This window comes from Aedes aegypti, chromosome 1 (genome assembly GCF_002204515.2).
Source record: "Aedes aegypti strain LVP_AGWG chromosome 1, AaegL5.0 Primary Assembly, whole genome shotgun sequence".
NCBI classification, from domain to species: domain Eukaryota; kingdom Metazoa; phylum Arthropoda; class Insecta; order Diptera; family Culicidae; genus Aedes; species Aedes aegypti.
The window spans coordinates 121,873,507-121,895,893 of NC_035107.1; the positions used below are offsets into that span (position 1 = coordinate 121,873,507).

Below are 22,387 nucleotides of genomic sequence, written 5' to 3' on the forward strand. Positions count from 1 at the left end.
TTCAAATTATGAGTGGAGATGATACATAGATGTGGCAGATGAGATTGAACTTACCCTTGCTGTCCACCAACCAAATTCGTTTGCGGGCGTCCTCTTCGCTCATTCCATCCTGTCGCATAGCCATGACGCAGAGCTCGGCAATACCAAGAGCGGCTTCACCGGCACCTTGGAACAGAACCGTGTTTTCGCTCAGCTTTGTCTTGGTGACACGCAGCGAGGCAAGCAAACCGGCAACGGCAACTGAAGCAGTACCCTGAATGTCATCATTGAAGGTACAATAGTTATCACGGTATTTGTCCAAAAACCGGAAAGCGTTGGAGTTTCCAAAGTCTTCGAACTGAATCAGGCAGTTGCGACCGAAGCGACGCACGGCAGCTTGCATGAATTCCTCAATGAATTCGTCGTACGCCTCACCGGTCACACGCTTATGTCGGAGTCCAACGTACAGAGGATCATCCAGAATGCTTTGGGTGTTGGTTCCCACATCCAGAGTGACGGGTAAGCACTGATGGGGTTTAATTCCTGCCAAAGCCGTGTAGAGGGCGAGCTTGCCGACAGGAATGCCCATACCATTGGCACCCAGATCTCCCAATCCCAGGATACGTTCGCCATCAGTTACACAGATGGCACGCACGTCCGTTTCGGGCCAGTTCTTCAGCACATCATAAACATGACCCTTATCGTTGATAGTGATGTACATGCCCTTCGGCTGTTGATAGATCATGCTGTACTTCTGACAGGCCAATCCTACCGTTGGGGTGTAAACCAGCGGCATCATGTTTCCAATATCCGACGACAACACCCGGTAGAACAATCGCTCATTGCGATCCAACAAGCCAACCAGGTAGATGTACTTGTCCAAATCATTTTCATAACGATTCAGCAAGGTGAGGCAATGCTGGACCTGCTCCTCCTCGGAACGTACGGTGGCCGGTAGCAAACCATGAAGACCCAACGCCTGACGTTCCTCAATGGTAAAAGCCAAACCCTGAAAGAGAAATAAGAATCGCACATTAATAGGTGTTGCATAAATCCAACGATCGACATATTGACCGAATTTCGTTATCTACAAAGATGAGCAAAACAGAGGCAAGAGAAAATCCGCAATCGAAATGACCGTGACCAAGGCCAATCCGATAAAATCGAAATGACGCGACGAACCGGTTTGGACTGGGTTTACACAGAATCATGGAAGTGTGTCATACGAGAGTGAATGCACTGCTTTGTGAGGCATGGAATATTTTGAAGAACACTTCTGGGTTCTTGCTAATTCAAATTCATTGGCAGCGGTCACCCAAAAGCAACAGAATAATGAAGATGGTATCGTATGTTTGAACCTGCTGACACAACTTCCGCGCAAAGTGCGAACTTCGATGACGATAATCACGCTTTGTTTGCTTAAGTTGCTTGTAAGCACCATTTACGTAAAAGGTCTGATGTTTTGCCTTTCGCGACTACAGCAAATTAGAAGTTGGTAATTTTAAGATCACATAGACCTTCGAGGCCAGGAGTTGATAATAGCGATAATAAAGTCATTATGCGTTGCAGAAATTTCATCTAGACGTTCTAAGCTAGCGATTTCTAAGATAAATTCAATCACCATTTACCGTTAACCGCAATTCATATCGAATTACTATAATCAGTTACATAGACCTAAAGGCAGCGGTTGAAGCATTCTTGACGAATTATGTGACCAACTTTATCTCGTAGAACAACAAAACCGTTGGTCTCTTGCCCCAACTCTCAACCCCAGCAGGTTGCGTGTGGTTAATTGATTTATAATTTGATTGAAATTGATTAGTGGCGCGCAGCGATTAACAGTTTTCTGCGACCTGCTAGGCTGCTAGGGCCGGTCAGGTGGCGCAAGTCCGATTCCCAGACCTTCACACGTGTCCAGCTGATCTGCTGGCCAGCAACTTGGGAGGTCCTCATGTCAAGTCCGGTGGCGCGCAGAGCCTGTAATCAGAGGCAAAGTGTCGCCAAAGGGCAGGACCAAGAGATTGATGTCAATTAAAACCCCATTCCGTTGATGCTCGTATGCAGTGTTAATCGCGACGCATTTGAGAAGATGGTTGACAGGCGCCCTGTGGCAGAACTGATGGATGGTAATCAGTATTATCATCATGATAAACACTGATTTGTGGAGATGTGCACAGATGTTTTTTTCTTTTCTCAAAGAAGGTAAATTACAGTCAACTCTCCCTTACTCGATATTGAAGGGACCATCGAGTTAGGCAGGTATCGAGTTACAGAACACAAAACCAGTGTAACTGCGATCCAAGGGACCATCGAGGTAGCCATGAAAACCAACTTTTACTATGGTTCTCTAACTCGATATCGAGGTACAGGATACCGAGTATGGGAGAGTTAACTGCATATTTGATTAAATCCACGATCTCAGAAGAAATCTGTGAAGAATCTTATCATGAATTTAATTGGCACGAATATTTACAAATTTAAAAAAAAAAATCTACCTTCAAATCTGGAAAAATCATTACTAAGAAGACTTAAATTTTAGTTTATATTATCTAAAAAACAAAAAACTTTCAAGATTCTGACAGTATTTTCTCCGGTATTTCCTACATGGATTGATTCTAGGAAAATTCTGCCAATAAGTGATATAGAAATTTCCAGAGTCATTTCTCTAAATATTCAAGCGATAATAACTTAGGTTATTCTTACAAGTTTTTTAAGACCACTTCATTGTTTACCCTCTAAGGATTTATCTTCACATTTATTAAGAGTTCTCTTTACAGAACATTAAAACATTCCTTCACGGAAGTCTAGAGATCTCAGAAGACACATGCATATTTCTGTGAGATGTAACATAAAAAGCTTATTTCAACGGAATTCGAAAAAAAAATCCGCAAGATTTTTACCGAAAACTGTTAAAAAATAGCATACTTTGTTTTTTTTTTTTTTTTTTAAATTTCTTCATTAGTATCATTCCAAACATTACATTCATTATTTCTTATATCTTGGTGTTCTGTGTTATTAGGCAACACTATCATCCTAATTTGGTAAAACAAATCTAAGATTTTATTAAAATTTTGTTAACAACATATTACATTTCATTTGCCGTAGCAGTTCAGATTTTTTACAGGTGAGTTGATTTCACCTGCTTATAAGAGAAAAAAAAAACGTTTTCAATACACTTAACCTAACTTAACCTAAACATATAACGCATTAATCGTGGCAGTAGAAGATTGTAACGATTTTTGCCTGAAATTATTGATTATTTTATTTGACATTTGTTCCAATGTTTCAACATTGGATATTCTATGTAACTCATTGGTACTATACCAGGTAGGAAGCCTCAGAATCATTTTCAAAATTTTATTTTGAATTCTCTGCAGAGCTTTCTTCCTGGTATTACAACAGCTGGTCCATATTGGTATAGCATACAACATGGCTGGCCTGAAAATTTGTTTGAATATCAAAAGCTTGTTCTTAAGACAAAGTTTTGATTTTCTATTAATAAGTGGATAGAGACATTTTACATATTTGTTAGATTTGGCTTGAATGCCCTCAATGTGATTTTTGAAAGTTAAATTCTTATCTAGCATGAGCCCTAGATACTTAACTTCATCTGACCAATTTATTGGAACCCCTCTCAATTTTACGGTCAAACCTTCATGCCAAACACTGTCGAATGCTTTTTCTATGTCTAGAAGAGCAAGACAAGTAGAATAGCCTTCAGATTTGTTGGAACGGATCAAATTTGTTACACGTAAGAGTTGATGAGTGGTCGCGTGTCCATGGCGGAATCCGAACTGTTCATTGGCAAAAATTGAATTTTCGTTCATGTGGGCCATCATTCTATTCAAAATAACCTTTTCAAAAAGTTTACTGATGGAAGAAAGCAAACAGATTGGACGATAGCTAGAAACTTCTGCAGGAGTTTTGTCTGGTTTTGAAATTGGAACAACCTTAGCATGTTTCCATTTGTCAAGAAAATATGCTAATTGAAAACATTTGTTGAATATACCAACTAAAAATGATAAGCTACTTTCTGGAAGTTTCTTGATGAGGATGTAGAAAATTCCATCATCGCCAGGAGCTTTCATATTTTTGAATTTTTTAATAATAGTTCTCACTTCTTACAAATCAGTCTCCCAGGCATTTTCGAAAACGTTCTCTTGATTGAGAATATTTTCAAAGTCCTGAGTAACTTGATTTTCAATTGGACTAGTAAGTCCTAAATTAAAATTGTGCGCACTTTCAAACTGCATAGCAAGTTTTTGAGGTTTTCCGCAATTAGTTAGTAATAATTTGTTTTCCTCTTTCAATGCCGGTATTGGCTACTGAGGTTTTTTCAAGATTTTAGATAATTTCCAAAAGGGCTTAGAGCCAGAGTCCAATTGAGAAATCTTATTTTCAAAATTTTTGTTTCTTAATTGTGCAAAACGTTTTTTGATTTCTTTCTGCAAATCCTGCCATAAAATTTTCATATCAGGATCGCGAGTGCGTTGAAATTGCCTTCTCCTCACGTTTTTATGACGGATCAAGAGTTTAAGATCATCGTCTATAATCACGGATTCAAATTTTACTTCACATTTTGGAATTGCAATGCTTCAACAATGGAATTTGTTAAAGTTTCAAGAGCATTGTCAATATCAAGTTTTGTTTCTAAAGAAATGTTAACATCAAGATTAGACTAATTATTTTGGGTTTTGTGCAACGTAAGAACTATATCACAATCACACGACGCGACGCGAGACAGGACACAACACTTATGGTTCTTACAAACGTTAAAAGGACATATAAATTACCTTTTTTTAACGACCGGTTTCGGGCTTGATGCTGCCCATCATCAGGACGATGTCCAACTGATTGTAGAAGGAAAACGCACATATACAGCTTCATACTTGACTAAGTACACGTCGAATGTAGGGGGGTAAAATCATTTGATTTTTCGTCTGGTCAGGTAAAATAAGGGTGATGTTATTGGGGCTTCATCTTCGTTCATCAATGGTTGCTCAGCAGTAGCGATGTACATTGATTCCCAAGCGTTTAAATGCGAAGTCTTCCTCACAGGTTTCAAGAGCTTCGCATTATCCCAGTCTACGGAATGATTGAGTTCCACCGTATGTACTGCAACGCTTGACTCATTTGTTCTGCCGTTTTCAGCCGCATTCTTGTGTTCTCTCAAACGCGTTTTGAATTTTCGGCGAGTTTGGCCGATGTATACCGCAGGACAGCTTTTGCACGGAATTTGGTAGATCCCCGACAAATCTTCCTTCGGTACTTTGTCCTTCAAGCAACAAAGACGGTCTTTAAGAGTGTTGGTACTCTTGTACACTGTCTGGAAGCCATGTTGCTTAAGGGTGTTCTTAATCCCATTGGTCACCTTCGGGTAGAATGGTAAACTAATCCTTCGGATATCCTCTCTCTCTGCTTCAAAAGTAGTCGCGGCTCGCCTGTGTTTCTTCCTCTCATGCTTGCGTAGGATTTTATTCACAAACACCTTGTCATAACCATTCAACTCAGCAGATTCATGAATTCTATTCTTCTCTTCTTCAAACTCTTTCTTTTCCATTGGGATGTTGTACAGTCGGTGAACCATCGAATGGAAGGCTGCTTGTTTTTGGGATCCATGGTGATTGGAATCCGACGTGATGTAGCGGTCTGTTGATACCGGTTTGCGATAAATGCCAAACTTCACCTTATTGTCCTCTTTTCTGGATATCAACAAGTCGAGGAACGGGAGCTTACCATCCACCTCTTTTTCAACAGTGAATTTTATCGAATCGTGACGAGAATTGAGTAGATCGAGTGTTTGGGATAAGTACCGTTCTTTTACTACAGCAAAAATGTCATCAACATAACGACGCCAAACCCGAGGAAAGAGCTTTTCTTTTTCTAGTTCTAATTCAAGATCGCTCATAAAAACTACAGCTAACAGAGGGGAAAGTTTACTGCCCATGCTGAGCCCGTAGGTCTGTTTGTAGAACTTACCCCTAAAAGTGAAGTAGTTTTGCTTCATGCATACTTGTGCTATCGTGAGGTAAGCTTCGATGTGATTCAGCGGTACTCGGTGACGTTCCAAATGCCTACGTAAGCTTTCCAGCGCCTCATCAACAGGTACGTTTGGAAATAACGAAACAACATCGAATGAAACTAAAACTTCACCTCGTCGCATTTCCAAACTATTCAGCTTTTCGGCGAATTCGACGGAGTTTTTAACGCTTTTTCCATGGGTAACGGGGGTACTTCTTTATTTCATTTACCAACCATGCTGCCATTTTCTCCGTTGGGGTGCAGATGTTGGATGAAATAGGACGCATCGCTACATGGGTTTTGTGAATTTTAGGTAGGCAATAGAGTGAAGCCACTTTCGGATTCGGGACTAGGAACTTCCTTTCAAGTTTTTCTTCCCCCAACAGAAGAGCTACTTTTTGTCGCGTGCTATTCGCTTCCTCAATCAGTGCGTTAAGAGGGTCTTTGGGTTTGCCATTTTTGTACTTACACTCATGATAAGGGCCGGATTGGATCATATCTAGAACCGTTGAGTCGTAATCCTGCTTGTTCATAATCACCACCGCGTTCCCTTTATCTGCCCGGGAGTACACCACGTCATGTGCTTTCAGTTGTTGAATCACATTTTCAACATCTGAATCGGGTTGACTGGAGTGTTTATGCTTTTCGGCTGTGCTTAAGATGTTACGTTCAATATCGCGACGTAAGGAACACTTGGACGGATAACTGGTGTATTGTATAGAACTTTCAATGCTGTTGACCGTTTCGGCCAGGGGAGCTTGCCGGGAGGGAACAGCAAAATTCAACCCTTTATTGAGCAAGTCATGTTCAGGAGATGTCAGTTGTACAGACGACAAATTCACCACAAAGTTATCAATGATTTTCGGGGCGCGCAACACTCTTTCTGGTATCTGTGCATGTTCAAGCGAGAGCAGTTTTTTACGATGTTTTTGCTTCGTTGTACGCACACGCTTGGACAAGTTACGGGTAACTATATCGAGCACTGACTGCCAACATTCTTTCTTCTCTTCTACACATCTATAAACAATACATTCAGCAGCTGTGTGATACTCTTCCTGCTTTAGCAACTGTAGGTGCAGCGGGTACAGCTGTTCTTCAACCATTGATAAGAGCTTGTGTTTACACTTTATTTCTTCGGTTAACCATATATTTCGCGCACTTTTAACCGCTTTAACACTTGCTTCGCTACTGATTGATGATTTAATGTGGATGAATTTCGGGATAAGACGTTTTCTTTTGCAACGTGTTAGAAACTGTATATCCAAAAGCAATTTTCTCTTCTCTACTTCACTTTTAGGGGTAAGTTCTACAAACAGACCTACGGGCTCAGCATGGGCAGTAAACTTTCCCCTCTGTTAGCTGAAGTTTTTATGAGCGATCTTGAATTAGAACTAGAAAAAGAAAAGCTCTTTCCTCGGGTTTGGCGTCGTTATGTTGATGACATTTTTGCTGTAGTAAAAGAACGGTACTTATCCCAAACACTCGATCTACTCAATTCTCGTCACGATTCGATAAAATTCACTGTTGAAAAAGAGGTGGATGGTAAGCTCCCGTTCCTCGACTTGTTGATATCCAGAAAAGAGGACAATAAGGTGAAGTTTGGCATTTATCGCAAACCGGTATCAACAGACCGCTACATCACGTCGGATTCCAATCACCATGGATCCCAAAAACAAGCAGCCTTCCATTCGATGGTTCACCGACTGTACAACATCCCAATGGAAAAGAAAGAGTTTGAAGAAGAGAAGAATAGAATTCATGAATCTGCTGAGTTGAATGGTTATGACAAGGTGTTTGTGAATAAAATCCTACGCAAGCATGAGAGGAAGAAACACAGGCGAGCCGCGACTACTTTTGAAGCAGAGAGAGAGGATATCCGAAGGATTAGTTTACCATTCTACCCGAAGGTGACCAATGGGATTAAGAACACCCTTAAGCAACATGGCTTCCAGACAGTGTACAAGAGTACCAACACTCTTAAAGACCGTCTTTGTTGCTTGAAGGACAAAGTACCGAAGGAAGATTTGTCGGGGATCTACCAAATTCCGTGCAAAAGCTGTCCTGCGGTATACATCGGCCAAACTCGCCGAAAATTCAAAACGCGTTTGAGAGAACACAAGAATGCGGCTGAAAACGGCAGAACAAATGAGTCAAGCGTTGCAGTACATACGGTGGAACTCAATCATTCCGTAGACTGGGATAATGCGAAGCTCTTGAAACCTGTGAGGAAGACTTCGCATTTAAACGCTTGGGAATCAATGTACATCGCTACTGCTGAGCAACCATTGATGAACGAAGATGAAGCCCCAATAACATCACCCTTATTTTACCTGACCAGACGAAAAATCAAATGATTTTACCCCCCTACATTCGACGTGTACTTAGTCAAGTATGAAGCTGTATATGTGCGTTTTCCTTCTACAATCAGTTGGACATCGTCCTGATGATGGGCAGCATCAAGCCCGAAACCGGTCGTTAAAAAAAGGTAATTTATATGTCCTTTTAACGTTTGTAAGAACCATAAGTGTTGTGTCCTGTCTCGCGTCGCGTCGTGTGATTATCAAGATTAGAGTCAACATACGTTTCATATATATTCCAGTCGGCTCGTAAATAATTAAAAGTGGAGCTGATAGGATTGAGAATCGCTTCTTGGGATATTTGAAATGTAACAGGCACATGAGCAGAATCAAAATCAGCATGAGTAACTAATTGGCTACAAAGATGACTAGAGTCGGTTAAGACCAAGTCAATCGTAGATGGATTTCTAGAAGAGGAAAAACATGTAGGGCTATCAGGGTATTGAATTGAGAAATATCCTGAAGAGCACTCATCAAATAAAATTCTGCCGTTTGAATTACTTTGAGAATTATTCCATGACCGATGTTTGGCATTAAAGTCACCAGTGACAAAATTTTTTGACTTATTGCGAGTCAATTTTCGCAAGTCAGTTTGAAGCAAATTAACTTGCTGCCCAGAGCATTGAAAAGGCAAATAGGCAGCTGTGAAAGTATATTTACCAAGCTGTGTTTCAACAGAAACACTTAAAGTTTCAAAAACTACAGTTTCAAATGACGAAAACAGTTGATGTTTTATACGCCTATGAATGATGATTGCAACTCCCCCACATGCCCCATCAAGTCGATCATTACGATAAACAAAAAAGTTAGGATCTTTTTTAAGTTTTAATCCAGGTTTTAAATAAGTTTCGGTAATAACTGCTATATGCACGTTATTAGCTGTAAAAAAATTAAACAGATCGTCCTCTTTACCATTCAGAGAACGAGTATTCCAATTTAAAATATTTAAATTATTATTTGGATCCATTAGAAAAACGTAATCCAATAACGATTTGATTTGTAAATTTTACACCTACTTGGACTGCTTCAGTCATAGTGGTGGCTTTGAACATTGCATCAATCATTAGATTCAATTGTTCAGTTAGAAAATTAAAATCAGAGGCAGACATATCACTTGAAGTGGGTACATCTGATAATTTCCCATTGGAATTTTCGGAAGACGTAGAAGCGGAGTAGGAATTACCTGTGGCGGTAGGGTTTACGGTAGGGGTACGAACAGGGGAGGAGTTCAAATTACCTGCTACGATATTGGCAAAGGATTTTCCGTGGGTAGATACATTCGAAATTGAAAGATTCGAACGGCTACCTGACGGATTAAAATTTGTTTGTGAATGAGCATGATTATGATCTTCCTGGTGGGTATGATTCCTAATCAAGCGATCGATAACTGAAAAATGAGCATTGTTCGATACTCTACCAGGCAAATTCCGGAAACGACCGTTATCGTAACGGATATTATCCTTCATCTGCCTGGCACCAGCCTCAATGACTCTCTTGCGTGAAGGGCATTCCCAAAAGTTAGCTTTATGAGGGCCCTTGCAATTGGCGCATTCAAACTTTCTGGTATCTTTTTTCACAGGACAGACGTCCTTAGCGTGAGAAGACCCAAGCAACCGAAAGTTCAGATTTTACTTGACGAGCGAACTTAGAAGTTCAAACACGGTTCGGATTGAGTCCGTTAGAACTTTATGGCTGATTTGAAGGTCCTAAGAAAGCTATCAGAACGAAGTTCTTAAAATGGAATCAATTGTATTTATTAGAAACTAAAAAGTACAAATTAGGTTCTCACTTCTCTTCAAATCAACGCAAAAGTTCACAATAAGTTCACAGAAAACTTGTTTCGAACTTTGCCGAAATGCTCAATTAGAGGATGAACCGTACCTACTTTTAACTATTTTACAACTAAGGAGTATACGTGAAGTTCCTAAAACGATCATAAACCAGCTTTAAAAAGAACTCGCTTCGAACTTCTTGCATAAGGTTCATTTAATTGCCTAACCACACCTAAAGTGAACTTCTATTCAGCTTCGGGAAACAAAACAGAGCATGAGGGTAATTTCATCACTTTGCACTGCATTTTATAAAGATTTGAAACTATTGCTTCCATTCTCCTGTACACATTAATATATTAAACACACGTACCTGCATCAGAATACTGTATCCTTATCTGCAATTCCTTAACCTTATAGAGTAAAGCTTTCATCTTCACTGGAGGCACTACGGAGTTCTTGACGATGTTCATTCAGTTTTCTCAAATGTTTTTTTGATTCTTGTACCGTGCCAACAGGCAAACTTTTAACTACTGGCCAAAGAATAACCTTTTATAATTGTTTTCCACATATTATTCCACATAACGCTTACCCCAGCACTTAATTCTTCCCTTAGTAAAAAATCACTGCCAAACAAAACAAATCAAGAAACGTCAAATTATGAAAGTTCACAATCAGTTCCATGCGTACTTATCTGAACTTTCAAGTAGAAATTTGGTTCTGGGGTTGTTTTCCAAGAGAATTCAAAGTTCACGAGTTCTATTTTTAGAAACACAACTATAGGAAATCAGCATATCAAGTAAAACTATATACCATACCAAAACGCGTACATGGAGCAGCAGTATGGTATCCGGTTTCAACGATGAGGACTTGGGTTCGAATCTCAGAAGGAGTATTTGTGCATAGATAATATATAAAAATATAACTTAGAACGAAAAACACTTTCGCCAAGCCAGCATAGCTTTGTCTCATTAGAAACAAATTTAATAAAAAACAGTGCATATGTAGTGGAAAAATATTTTGATTGATTTTTTCACGTTTCTTTATGAGCTGAATAGTATTCTCTACAGTCCCATGATGAACTTATTATGAACTGAAGTTCGATTAATTACTTAAAAAGTGGGCTGTATAAAACGCTCTTCATGATTTTTCGATTTGCTGATTAAGCTCAAACATGCTATTTTGTCCGTACTTTTGGTTGCTTGGGGAACCTCCGCAAATCATGCATTTAGCATCCATGCGACAATTTTTTTGTACCATGACCTCACTTTTGGCATCGACGGCACTGAGTGGGGTTCTGGTAATTTCCTCCAGGTTTCTGGAAATGTTCCCACGTCACACGGACATCGAACATAAGTTTTGCTTTTTCTAAAGCTTTAATATTATTTAGTTCGTTTTTGTTAAAGTGAACAAAATAATATTCTTGAGAAAGCCCTTTCCGAGCAATGCCAGATTGGGTTCTCATTTTCATAATGATTACTTGGACTGGGAAAAATCCAAGTAAATCATTTATTCCTGCATTCTTGCATAAGATTGGGTTTTATCATCGCTCTCTCTTTGTGGCTCTTCCTGGCTGCTGCTGTTTATCAAGCTTGTTACAACTTGCGAAACATTGCCGATCATGGTCCATCACATATGCGATATTTTCTTCGTAAGCTTTATCCGTGCTCCGAAATCAATGGATTACATGCATGGCCTGAGTAACGCACATGCGCTAGTGTCTATGCACTAAAAATCGCTCTAAGGTAACGCGAAAAATATTTGTATGGTGAAATGCATCTAACGAATTATTTCTCAAAATTGAGCACTATTTTCGAAGAAATATTTGCTACCGGTTGTTCGTAATGATGATGGCTTTCACGTCTACAATTTCAGATTTTATGTTAAAAATTGAACCAAAACCCGAAGTTTTATATTTTTCCGTGTCCTTGAACTATTTTTAAAACAGGTTTGAAGTTAGCATGGAAATCATTTTGATTCACCCCTCGGCAAATTTCACTACGGGACGAACTGTCATTATGTCTACAGTCTACAGACTGAAATCTGTATTTATCATTTATAATGCAAATTTGGAATACTGAAACGCAATAAATGTGTGTTATGCTTAAAAGATGTGCTCTTACGATCAAGCTACAACAAACTGTAAGTCTTCTATCGCTAAACAACCCAACTTTGTACCTGCTCTCTGATCTACCTCTGGTTCCTACGCCATGTCACTATTGGACGGAGAAAAAATCGAAACAGTTAATTATTGATACGAGCCATGCGAATGTGTTACAAATCTAACTAAAGATCCCCTTCTAAATTCAAGTAACCTATCGAGTTAATGTCACCTGTTGTATGTACCAATACAATTTCAAAGCGAACTGGTCCCGTCCCCTAGTAACCGCAACGTACCTACTTGGATCAGAATGATGAATAACGCAGAAACGTGCTAGATTTGCCCATAAAATCACACCGGTCGGCAGCGGATATAGCCGCAAGCGAAAGCGGCGCGCGCTCGTTGCGATAGGAAAAGCGAAACAACAAAGTGCAAACATTCTAGTTGACTCCTAGACTCACAGTCCACCGACTCGTCATGTTGTAGTCGAATGATTGCCATCCACCTAACGCTAACCTAACGCAATATTTTGTCGGTGGCAATATATTAAATATAGGGTAAAGTACTACTTGGACATTTCCAAGATTCACCTTAGCATGGGTGGTTTTTCTCGGCTGAATTCGATTAATCTTAGAAATAAAAAATATGCCGCGACACCAAGGTTAAACAAAAGTGCCGAGAATAGGATCCGGCTCCCTCTTGAAGTCAGGATGAGAATATGCCACACCTTCATGGTACGGCGGTGTTTATCACGTTGTAGCTGAATGAACTAAACCCAAAACGTGAATGTAGGATTGTGTGTATGTGCAATGCTAATGAAGATCATCCGATCGATCAGATTTTGATCCGTTCAGTCGATCCATTTCAGTGATAGGAGGAAGTTTGCGTGGTTGGTTTGAATCTATGTGTTCAGATTACACTCCAATGAAAAAACAAGCCCGGCTAGCTCAGTCGGTAGAGCATGAGACTCTTAATCTCAGGGTCGTGGGTTCGAGCCCCACGTTGGGCGTGGAACTTTTTTTTTCCCCATTCGGCTCGAAAGCCAAGGGCCAGATTGATGTTTCTCACCACGTCTTGTTTATAATGATAATTACGACTGCGATCAGATAGTCTGTAGTAAGCTGCGGCACTCTCAGGTAGATAGATTAACTTAGGGCGAAGAGATAATTCGAGCAAATTGAATTTCATTGGCTGGTGGCGGTAGCAGGATTCTATAATTGAGTCATAAATATTATATAAGCACCACTAATAAGGGTGTGCGTAATTTTGATCGATTGTACGTAAGTTGCTCGTGGCAAGGGCACGTGAGTGAATAGAGGGCAATCAACGTGTAATTTATAGTAGGTGTTGCGAAAATGTCTCACTTATTTTACGTTTAGTTTTAATGGCAAAATAGGTATTAAATTTATGAAGTCATGTGATTTTCATACAAACTTAAAGTACGAAACTTGATTTGGAGTTTACTAAACCTATTTTCAATATGTACTTTGATCAACGCCTGCTCCAACTTATAACGACTACCCGTTCAGGCCTACTAAGTGAACAAGGTCAAAGTGATACGGATCTACAGTAAATAAATCCGCCGACGCAGAACCATGAAATCCATGCACTCAGCCGGTCGTCCATAATAAGAGCACTCGAGCTTGGAGCTGACATCAGAAGAAGTGGTTCGGAGCAGATCAGATCGTTGCGTTCCGTTCACCCAATAAACACATGCGCGTCCCACCACGTCGATATAAATTATGGTAGATATGCCGGTGACCGGACGGCGGTCCATTCTAGAGGCGTTTTTTCCTCTCTCTCAAGATCATTTAGAGGTTGAAGACATGCTTGCACCACTCCGGCGGCCAGATTCCTTCAAATTGTTGGTACTTGTAGAGCGAAACACATGGCCAAAAAAATAAGATGCGAAAATTGGCCCTGCTTGATTGGCTTGGGAATCATGTCTGAGTGATAATGCGTCATGAGACGGATGACACGTACCGATTCGAAGAAGAGGTTGAACTCCTCCACTGTGGTGAGTAAGTGACGAAATAATCAACGGATGTTCGGCAACAAGATAAGCGTTCAGCGCGAAGCGCAAGAGACAATAAGTGAACTCTCTGATAATTGCAATAAATCGGTGCTTCGAAAGCTATCATTATTTTATTTGAGTCGCGAAATCTCTGCCTGTTGTCAACAGATGTTTGGAAGCGAGACATCTAATTGTCGATCGTATTGTGCGTCGTCTGTATGCATTGCATGATATGCATAGTCCACAGTCTTATCGCAAGCAATGTGGTGGCATTGTAAACATAGGTTGAAGACAATGCGAGCAAAGTAAACATATGGACCAGCTCGGTATGTTGATAAGGAGATAACGATGTCTATTGGCATAATGAATATCTCGAAATTGCTGGTGAAATCATTTGAAACTACTTGTCTGTGCAAACAGGTCCGATGTAATCAAATACTAATAGTCGGAATTGTAGGCACTCTATGATTACCAGTTGTCAATAAGTTGATTACGATGGTAATCAATATTGAAGCTATGATCAAACTTTGAGACAAATCAGTATTTTTTCCCATTTCCAGAGCGAGTTCAAGTTACATTTTGATAGCCGCAAAATGGTATCTACTTATAGAACGTCTAAAATATATAAAATGAAACAAAACATGGTCCTCTCGTAAAACTTTGTCATGCACATAGAAGTTTCCTAGATATCGAGTGTGCTATTGATAATGGAGTCTTGAGTAACATTCAATGATTAGGTATGAATGGAATATTCCAAAAACAACATCTCATCATGGCAAAGCGTCTAGCTGTGATCATGAAGTTGAGAGTATGGGGATGCCTCCAGAAAGGGGAATTTTATTACCACTTCTGTAAAATCTCGTAGCAGACTCAATAATAGCGGTTTTTCTACTTTTGATGCATGGATTCACCGAAGACTATCTAGCTTTGATAAATTGGTTTGTGCATCAGCACCTTATTCGGTTTGATACAAAGCGCTCTACAAGTAATTGAGGTATTCGTATGATATTTCCATTCTTGAAGATAGAGTTAATTCTGGTGTATATTTTACGTAAGTTTAGACTGCAATAATTTTACGCTTTTGATAAATAATGCGTCATTTTTTAGGTGTTTTCAGGCTGCTGTCATGGTATAAGCTAATGCAAATCAATCTATCACATTGGGTAATTTAATATGTTATAACTAACCTTGTATGAATACTTCTTCTATTGCTATTGCGAAGTAGTTTTGGATCGATTGGTGAAGGTCAACTCAGCTTAAACAATGTTGGAATAGTTTTGGATTCATGTCGTCAAGACATCTCCCGGGATAGCAAAGTATGTAACATATCTAGCCAAGCAGAATTCCATGCAAAAGAAACAGCTAAATGGTACTTAACCGCATCGAGTCAAGGAGTGTGGGTTCGATTCCCGCTTCAGTCCGGAAAACTTTTCGTCAGGAATGTATTTCGACTGTGCCACTGGGCGTTGCATGCTAGTCCGTTGTCTAGTGTGATGCTTTCTTCAAAGGACAAATCGTCCACTGAAAGCATTAAAATGTAGGTGTCTTTAAATGTACAATATATTAAAATTCTTTCCAAAATGTTTCGTATTGCTCTGTTACAAAATTGAACATATTTGTAGTCCTGTGGGGAAAATTTTAGCTCGATTATTTGAAAAGAAACAAAATTAGAGCATATCAAAGTTGAGCATTTTGTATGGAAATCGAAATGTGCTGATATTATTTAGAACAGCACTGTAGGTTTTGCAAAGAAATAACAATTTTCGCAAATATCAGCTAATTTATGCCTATCAGATGCATTTGAAGTCACTGTTGGTTTTAAGTGTTTGGAATATGATTTAAAACGGTATATCCCTGCTTGAAAATTAATCCGGTGTCTCGTAGGGGTAGACTGAATGATTTTTTTAAAAGTATTCTAAGGCTGCTGTCATGTCATAGGCTAACGCATTGTGGAACTTAATACAGTTTACACTGCAAACCTTGTATGAATATATGCCTATTCTTCTATTGCTATTGCGAAGTAGTTTTTGTTCAATTGTTGAAGGCAGTGGCGTAGCTAGGGTTTTCGGGGCCCGGTGTGGAGTCATATTCGCGGGCCCTTTACAATAGGGGTGTGAGGCCAACATACAATTGACATGTAATTTGAAACTAAGTATTTTAAAATATGAGCTTAGACACCTCATGCCTGAAAACCATAAAAAAGTTTCAGAAACTCCTCAGTGAAGCCTTTCGAAAAACTATATGTATTAAATGATTTCCTGAGAATGTTATTCAGGTGTACGCTTAAGGCGAAGTAGGCCGTCATTGAAATTTGTACGCGTTGTTAAGGCTAAGTAGCCCGTCATTCGTTTTGGCAACAATGATGACTTTTCAGCTTGCATTTCAAAGTGATAAAACTCAATCTTGATAGTTTATATTGACTTGAAAAAGTATCACTGTACGCACTAACATACATAAAGTATGCTGATACTTTTTCAGCTGTGTCAGTGCAAAACCAACTGATTTTCTTTAATTCGAAATCGTGAGTTGAATTAGCAACAATCATCAACGACGCATACAAATTTCAATGACGGCCTACTTCGCCTTAATGATTGTTGCTTATTCATCTCACGATTTCGAATCAAAGAAAATCAGTTGGTTTTGCACTGACACAGCTGAAAAAGTATCAGCCTACTTTATGCATGTTAGCGCGTACAGTGATTCTTTTTCAAGTCAATATAAACTATCAAGACTGAGTTTTATCACTTTGAAATGCATGATGAAAAGTCATTATTGTTGCCAAAACGAATGACGGGTACTTAGCCTTAAGGTGTCCTTCAGTCAGTAACTCGAAGCTTTCTTCAGGAGTACAGTAAGCGATTTATTCACAAATTTCACAAGGAATTCCCCCCAGATTTTCGTTTGGATTAGAAAAAACTATCCAGGATTTTTTTCAAACAAACCCTCTGAAATTACTCCAGGGATTAATTTTTCATGGAATTGATCCTTCTTGGCACCCATCCAGTGATTTTTTGTTTTCTTTGCTTATTTTTAATTTTCCTTTAGAGTTTTTTTTAATATTGCAACTAGAAATTTATCTACAAATATCTCGAGAGACCTTCTTTTAGGAATTCAACAGGTTCCCGAAGAAGTTCCCAAAAAAGTTCTCAAAGAACTCATCCAGGATTTTTCTAAGATCATCTCCAAGGAGATGCTCAGAAAGTTTTCCAAAAATAATTGGAGGAAATTTTTGAAAAATAAAATAAAAACAGTGGATACTTTTAAACAATATCCTAAAGATATCACTGATTCTGAAAAATTAGATGATAAATGCTTACAGCTTTTTAAAGATCTCCGGATTTCCTCTAGAATTTTGAGAAAATCTTGGATTAGTATAACAAAAAACTGATAAAGTAATTATTGGAAAATTTACCAAACGAAACCCTGCTTAATTTTCTGCAGGATTTTCTAAAGGAAATCCCTAAAAAAACTCGAATGGAAGGAATTGGATCTATTTTATAATTTCTGAAAAAAATCCTAATTTTGTGGAATAATCCCTGGTAGAATTTATGGTTCAATTCCTGTGATAATCTATGGGGTAATTCCTGAAGAAATGGTTCTAAAATGACACAAAGTAGGACCACATCCAATTCTTCGCAATGTTGATTCACTTCGGCAGCGGGGTTTTTTGAAAGCCACAGGGCTCATATTTGGCCACAATATGCGTCGTACTGATGCGTTTCATATTGCGAAGTATCAGATATATTGCAAAGTTTCGGTCGAGAAAAATCCTCCATGCTAAAGTAAACCATGGAAGTGCTCAAGTGGCTATGCACCCTAATACTGAAAAACTAACATAAGAGCTGTTCTTGTTCGGCGCGCTGCCTTCAGAGAAGTTGTAGGTTTTAGCTAGATCTACAACATTTCCATATGCAACTTAGTGGAGAAAAAAAAGTTGAACATATAATACATTTTTCTATTAGTTAATGCAATTCTTCAAAGAGTAGCCATATAATTTTACTTTTATTCTATCAATAATTTTCCAAACCTGCACACTTCTTGATAACCTTGGCTTCTTCAATGATCTTAGATTATTCCATCTCTTTCACAGTTCTGCAGCACAGGACAGTATTGTATGTATTCGGTCAAAATAATAGCAGTCACAATTACGAAACACCTGAAGTTTCTTATAATGCATTGGCATCATTTTCCATTTTAAATTATATGTGAATTATACCACTGTGTACTGATAAAATAATAAATATTAGGCGACCTACATCTGAATCGAATCATCATTTCTACATTTTTTGTTTCACACTTATTCGAAAAGCGATGGGAAAGTTGTAGATCTAGTTGGAATCTACAACTTTGCTGAAGGCAGCACGCCGATAAGTTAAGAGTCTTGTAAGTAACAGGCGAATTTCGACTTTTTTAACTTTATTTTTGAGGTACATTTGCTCAATTTACAAAAATTACGGTCTCACAGTTTTTGCAGCAAAAGTTGCCTTTCGAATGCCACTTAAAGAAAATTTTGATTGATCCAACTACATAAGTTATGGGCATCTAATGATTCCATAGTTTTTCACTTAAATTTGCTTATAAATGCAAAATTACAAGAGTTATAAACCTGCAATGTTCAGCAAAAATGCGTATCATTACTATATCTACAACTCTTCTCAAGACCACATTTACGTAAAACTGGAAACAAAAAAGTTAGACAAAAATAACTGGTCTTTCAGGTCTATCCTAAGTTGAAACTTTCAGAATCAATTCACTTAGCTCAAATGAAGAGCTAGATCAAAAAAGTCTTCATCAAAGTTGTTCAAAATAACATTTTCTAAAAGTTTGCAGCAGAGCGCAGCCACAATTTTTATCAAACAAAAAAGTTTGAGTCAAAATTCCTACGGCCTATGTTGGTAGCAAAGCTCTAAGCCTTGAGCCAACCCTTCTCCAGTAGAGAAGCTAGGTAGAATACAGGACGGTTCGATGCTTACTGACTTTAAAATGGCTTGCTTTATTTTCATCACCTTATTAAATTTCAATTATTTGTAAAAAAATCTTCTATAGACTCCCTTTGAGTCGCATGACCGCTAGAGCCATAAACAAGAATAATACAAAATGTCTACTTGAATAAGGGCCACCCTATTTTCTTAGAAGATGCAAAACTCAATTACGAATAACTTCTCTGAAGACATCGAACGTCTAAAATCGACGAGAACAGAGAAAACACTTTTTTCCTGCTAAAATGTCGATTCGGACCATTGTGCAATCTTTCGACAGGCCGTTGCTCATAACGGCACAGTGCGCTGAATGTATGGAGATGCGGGACAAAAATCAACACTGGAAAATTAAGCCATTTGAGCACCTTGGTGTGCTAGGGAAAGTTGTTCTAGGTCAAAAGAGCTACAATTTGCAAAAATGACTTATGATATGCACATAATTGCAAAACTGTCTCAAGCGCCAATTTCTTTATTTTCCATGAAAAAATCAAATTAAAATCTCAAAGAGTCGCAGGAAGTTACAGTTGTTTCTTTCAGACCACTTAGAGGACACTCCCTTGAATCAATTATTTTGAATAAATAATCAAAGCTACATGTTAGTATTTCATAAATTTGATTTTATAAACAACTCAACGAGCCCATTCCTCAGTTTCAAAGTTAAAATTGATGATCCTATCCCATATATAACCTTAAGTCATGTTCTCGCTTAGATTTTGATTGAATTGATTGGTCTAACACTCTTCGTACTAGTTGAAAAGATTAAAAAAAAAACAATTTTCTTTTAATAATTCGGCAACTGTCATTTTCGACGCTTGTTGAAGTAGTTTTGGTGCTTTATATAGCTTACCAATGACTGTTTCAGTAGTGGATGTAATCTACAAACTTTTCTGGATTCTTATTATTGCAAAAAAAATCCTTGGTACCATTTGTAATGGATTCTAACTCTACTTGGTTAGTTCTCTGTAGGTTCTGAACCACAAAAAAGCATCAGACAGAAATCATTACTGTATAGGTCGACCCAAAGGCTCATGGTGCCGCAGCTTCAACAAGAAAGTACGAGAAGTTGATCCAAATTTCTTTTGATTTCGGCCCTAGGTATCTCTAGGGGTGCCGAGCATTAACAGTATAGCTGGCATCTGAACAAATCTGTAAGTGTTGGTCATTTTGTGTCGTAAGTACTACCGAGACATTCGTAGATAGTGTATCGTAATAGTGAAATTGTTTTGAAAGGCAAGTAATAATCGTATTTAAGTGTAGATTTTCCGAGCTCAATGCTCCTGATAGAGAGTAGGTTAAAGCCATAGAGGAGTAGGGTAAAGCCAGACTCCACCACCCTACTACCAACTTACAGCCAACCATCTACAACACTACATCAACTGACCACCAGAAGGCTTGGCTTCCACCTTTTGGGCGGCCATGAAGACAAGCGTAACTGGGTTAATGAGAATGGAAGTCCAATGACCTAGGTGCGAGGTCAAGAATTTCAATACGGCTGATGTCTCGACAATGAAATTTACAGCCATTTTTCCAGAGTTCGTCGACGAAGTTATTTCGAAAAGTAGGGACTGTCAGAAGCTAAAGTTTTACGTTGTAAGTGGAAAATGAGAACGCGAAAAGTCGATGGTTGAACCGTTCCTACTGGTTCCGGCAAAGCATCTGTCGAAGGCCGATCCGTCACCATATCGGCAGGACTAGATCAGATAGCAGGAACATTAGCCGTCCAAAGTAGAAGGTTCAGTGAAAGAATACAGACCAGACAGAAAGCTCTGAGTTAATAACTGTGGAAGTGCTCATTGAACACTAAGCTGAGAAGCAGGCTTTTTCCCTGCGATGACGTAATGCCATAAAGAAGAATAAGAAGAAGTGGTTTTTGAAGTTATCATAATATTGTAATATGTGTTATTGTCGAGTATTCTTTTCATAAAGATATTTGTGTCAAATATTCTGGAAGCATTCAATGCACAATTTGTAATGGAATCATTAAAATTACTCAGAAAATTCATACAAAATTGCCCAAAATTAAAAAAATGTATTGTACCAAAAATCTACGAAAAATATTGCGACAAAGCCATCAACATTTTGCCAAGAATTGTTCAAAAATCTGTTCAAAGATCTTGAAAGAACATCCAAAGCACCATTTAAGGATCTTACCGAATATCTTGGTTAGGCATCGTAGAAATACCCCATAAGGAATGACACTATGAATGCAAAGAGATTTTTAAAAGCAATCTGCCAAAAAATCGAAAGTGTCCATAGCAAACTTTCAATCGCCTAGTAATTTGTATTGTCTCTTCTGATGGTTGCAATTTTGTTGAAAAATTGTCGCAATATCGTTTGATGCTACGTAACAAGTATTGATTGAATCCATTCAGAGTTTTTATCAATATTTGAAATGGTAGGTTATCAAGTTTGAAAACAATTTCACTGCGAACAATCGATTAATTTCAGTTTTCCGTTGAATTACTGGTTTATAGTTTGAATCTACAATTTTTTCCACTCTGCTAAGCTTAACATCCATGAGAGTCTTTCTCGATAACATTTGATAACGGTTCTGGTTTCGAATGGATTCGTTGTAGGTGTAACGAATCCGAAAACATACCGTTACCCGTCACCCTTTCTTTTGAAATTTCGCATCGATCAGCCGATAATCAAATTGACCCCCTCGTTCTGTACCCGCTTGATCGACCGTCACCCTCTGTTGAGGTCAAAAGAATTAACATTCTTCATTTGCTTCACTTTCAACGGTTTTTCGTGGTACTTTTCCGCGTTTCGTCCCTTGTTGGCTTGATGAGACAGACAAAACGGTCAACACCTACGACCTGGCAGAGTTTACAAACATTCTACTCGCGACACAATTCGGCGGTCTGCTATCAAAACATCGACGGTCACGATACCACTAGTAAGGGGAAAATGATCCAAAACGGACCACAAGACTGAAATGTCCCAAAATGGATTTTGTCTGATATCTTTCTGACAGAAAATTTAAATAAATAAATAAAAGGTCTATTTGATAAGTCTAATCGATCAAAGTGACTCATTTGTAGTCACTGTCTAACCTACTGTAGGTTTGCGTATTTCAGAAGGCACCCGTCGTCACTCATTGTAAATCCAGTGACATTGAAAGACAACTGCCGTAAGATTTGACTGACAGAGTTGTGCGGAGTGAT

At 38.7% G+C, this 22,387-nt stretch overlaps 1 protein-coding gene and 1 non-coding gene across 4 annotated transcripts in view; one reads left to right on the forward strand and one right to left on the reverse strand.

Moving 5' to 3' along the window:
• LOC5567037 (NADP-dependent malic enzyme) overlaps window positions 1–22,387 on the reverse strand; it is a 63,515-nt gene that overhangs the window by 1,213 nt on the left and 39,915 nt on the right. For all 3 annotated transcript variants that reach the window (XM_021846701.1, XM_021846696.1, XM_001651387.2), the window contains one exon: window positions 55–988. In XM_021846701.1, the coding sequence (XP_021702393.1) occupies window positions 55–988 (934 nt within the window). The remainder of the gene's footprint in view (window positions 1–54; window positions 989–22,387) is intronic.
• Trnak-cuu lies at window positions 13,164–13,236 on the forward strand. Its single transcript has one exon. It is a non-coding gene; the product is annotated as a tRNA-Lys (tRNA).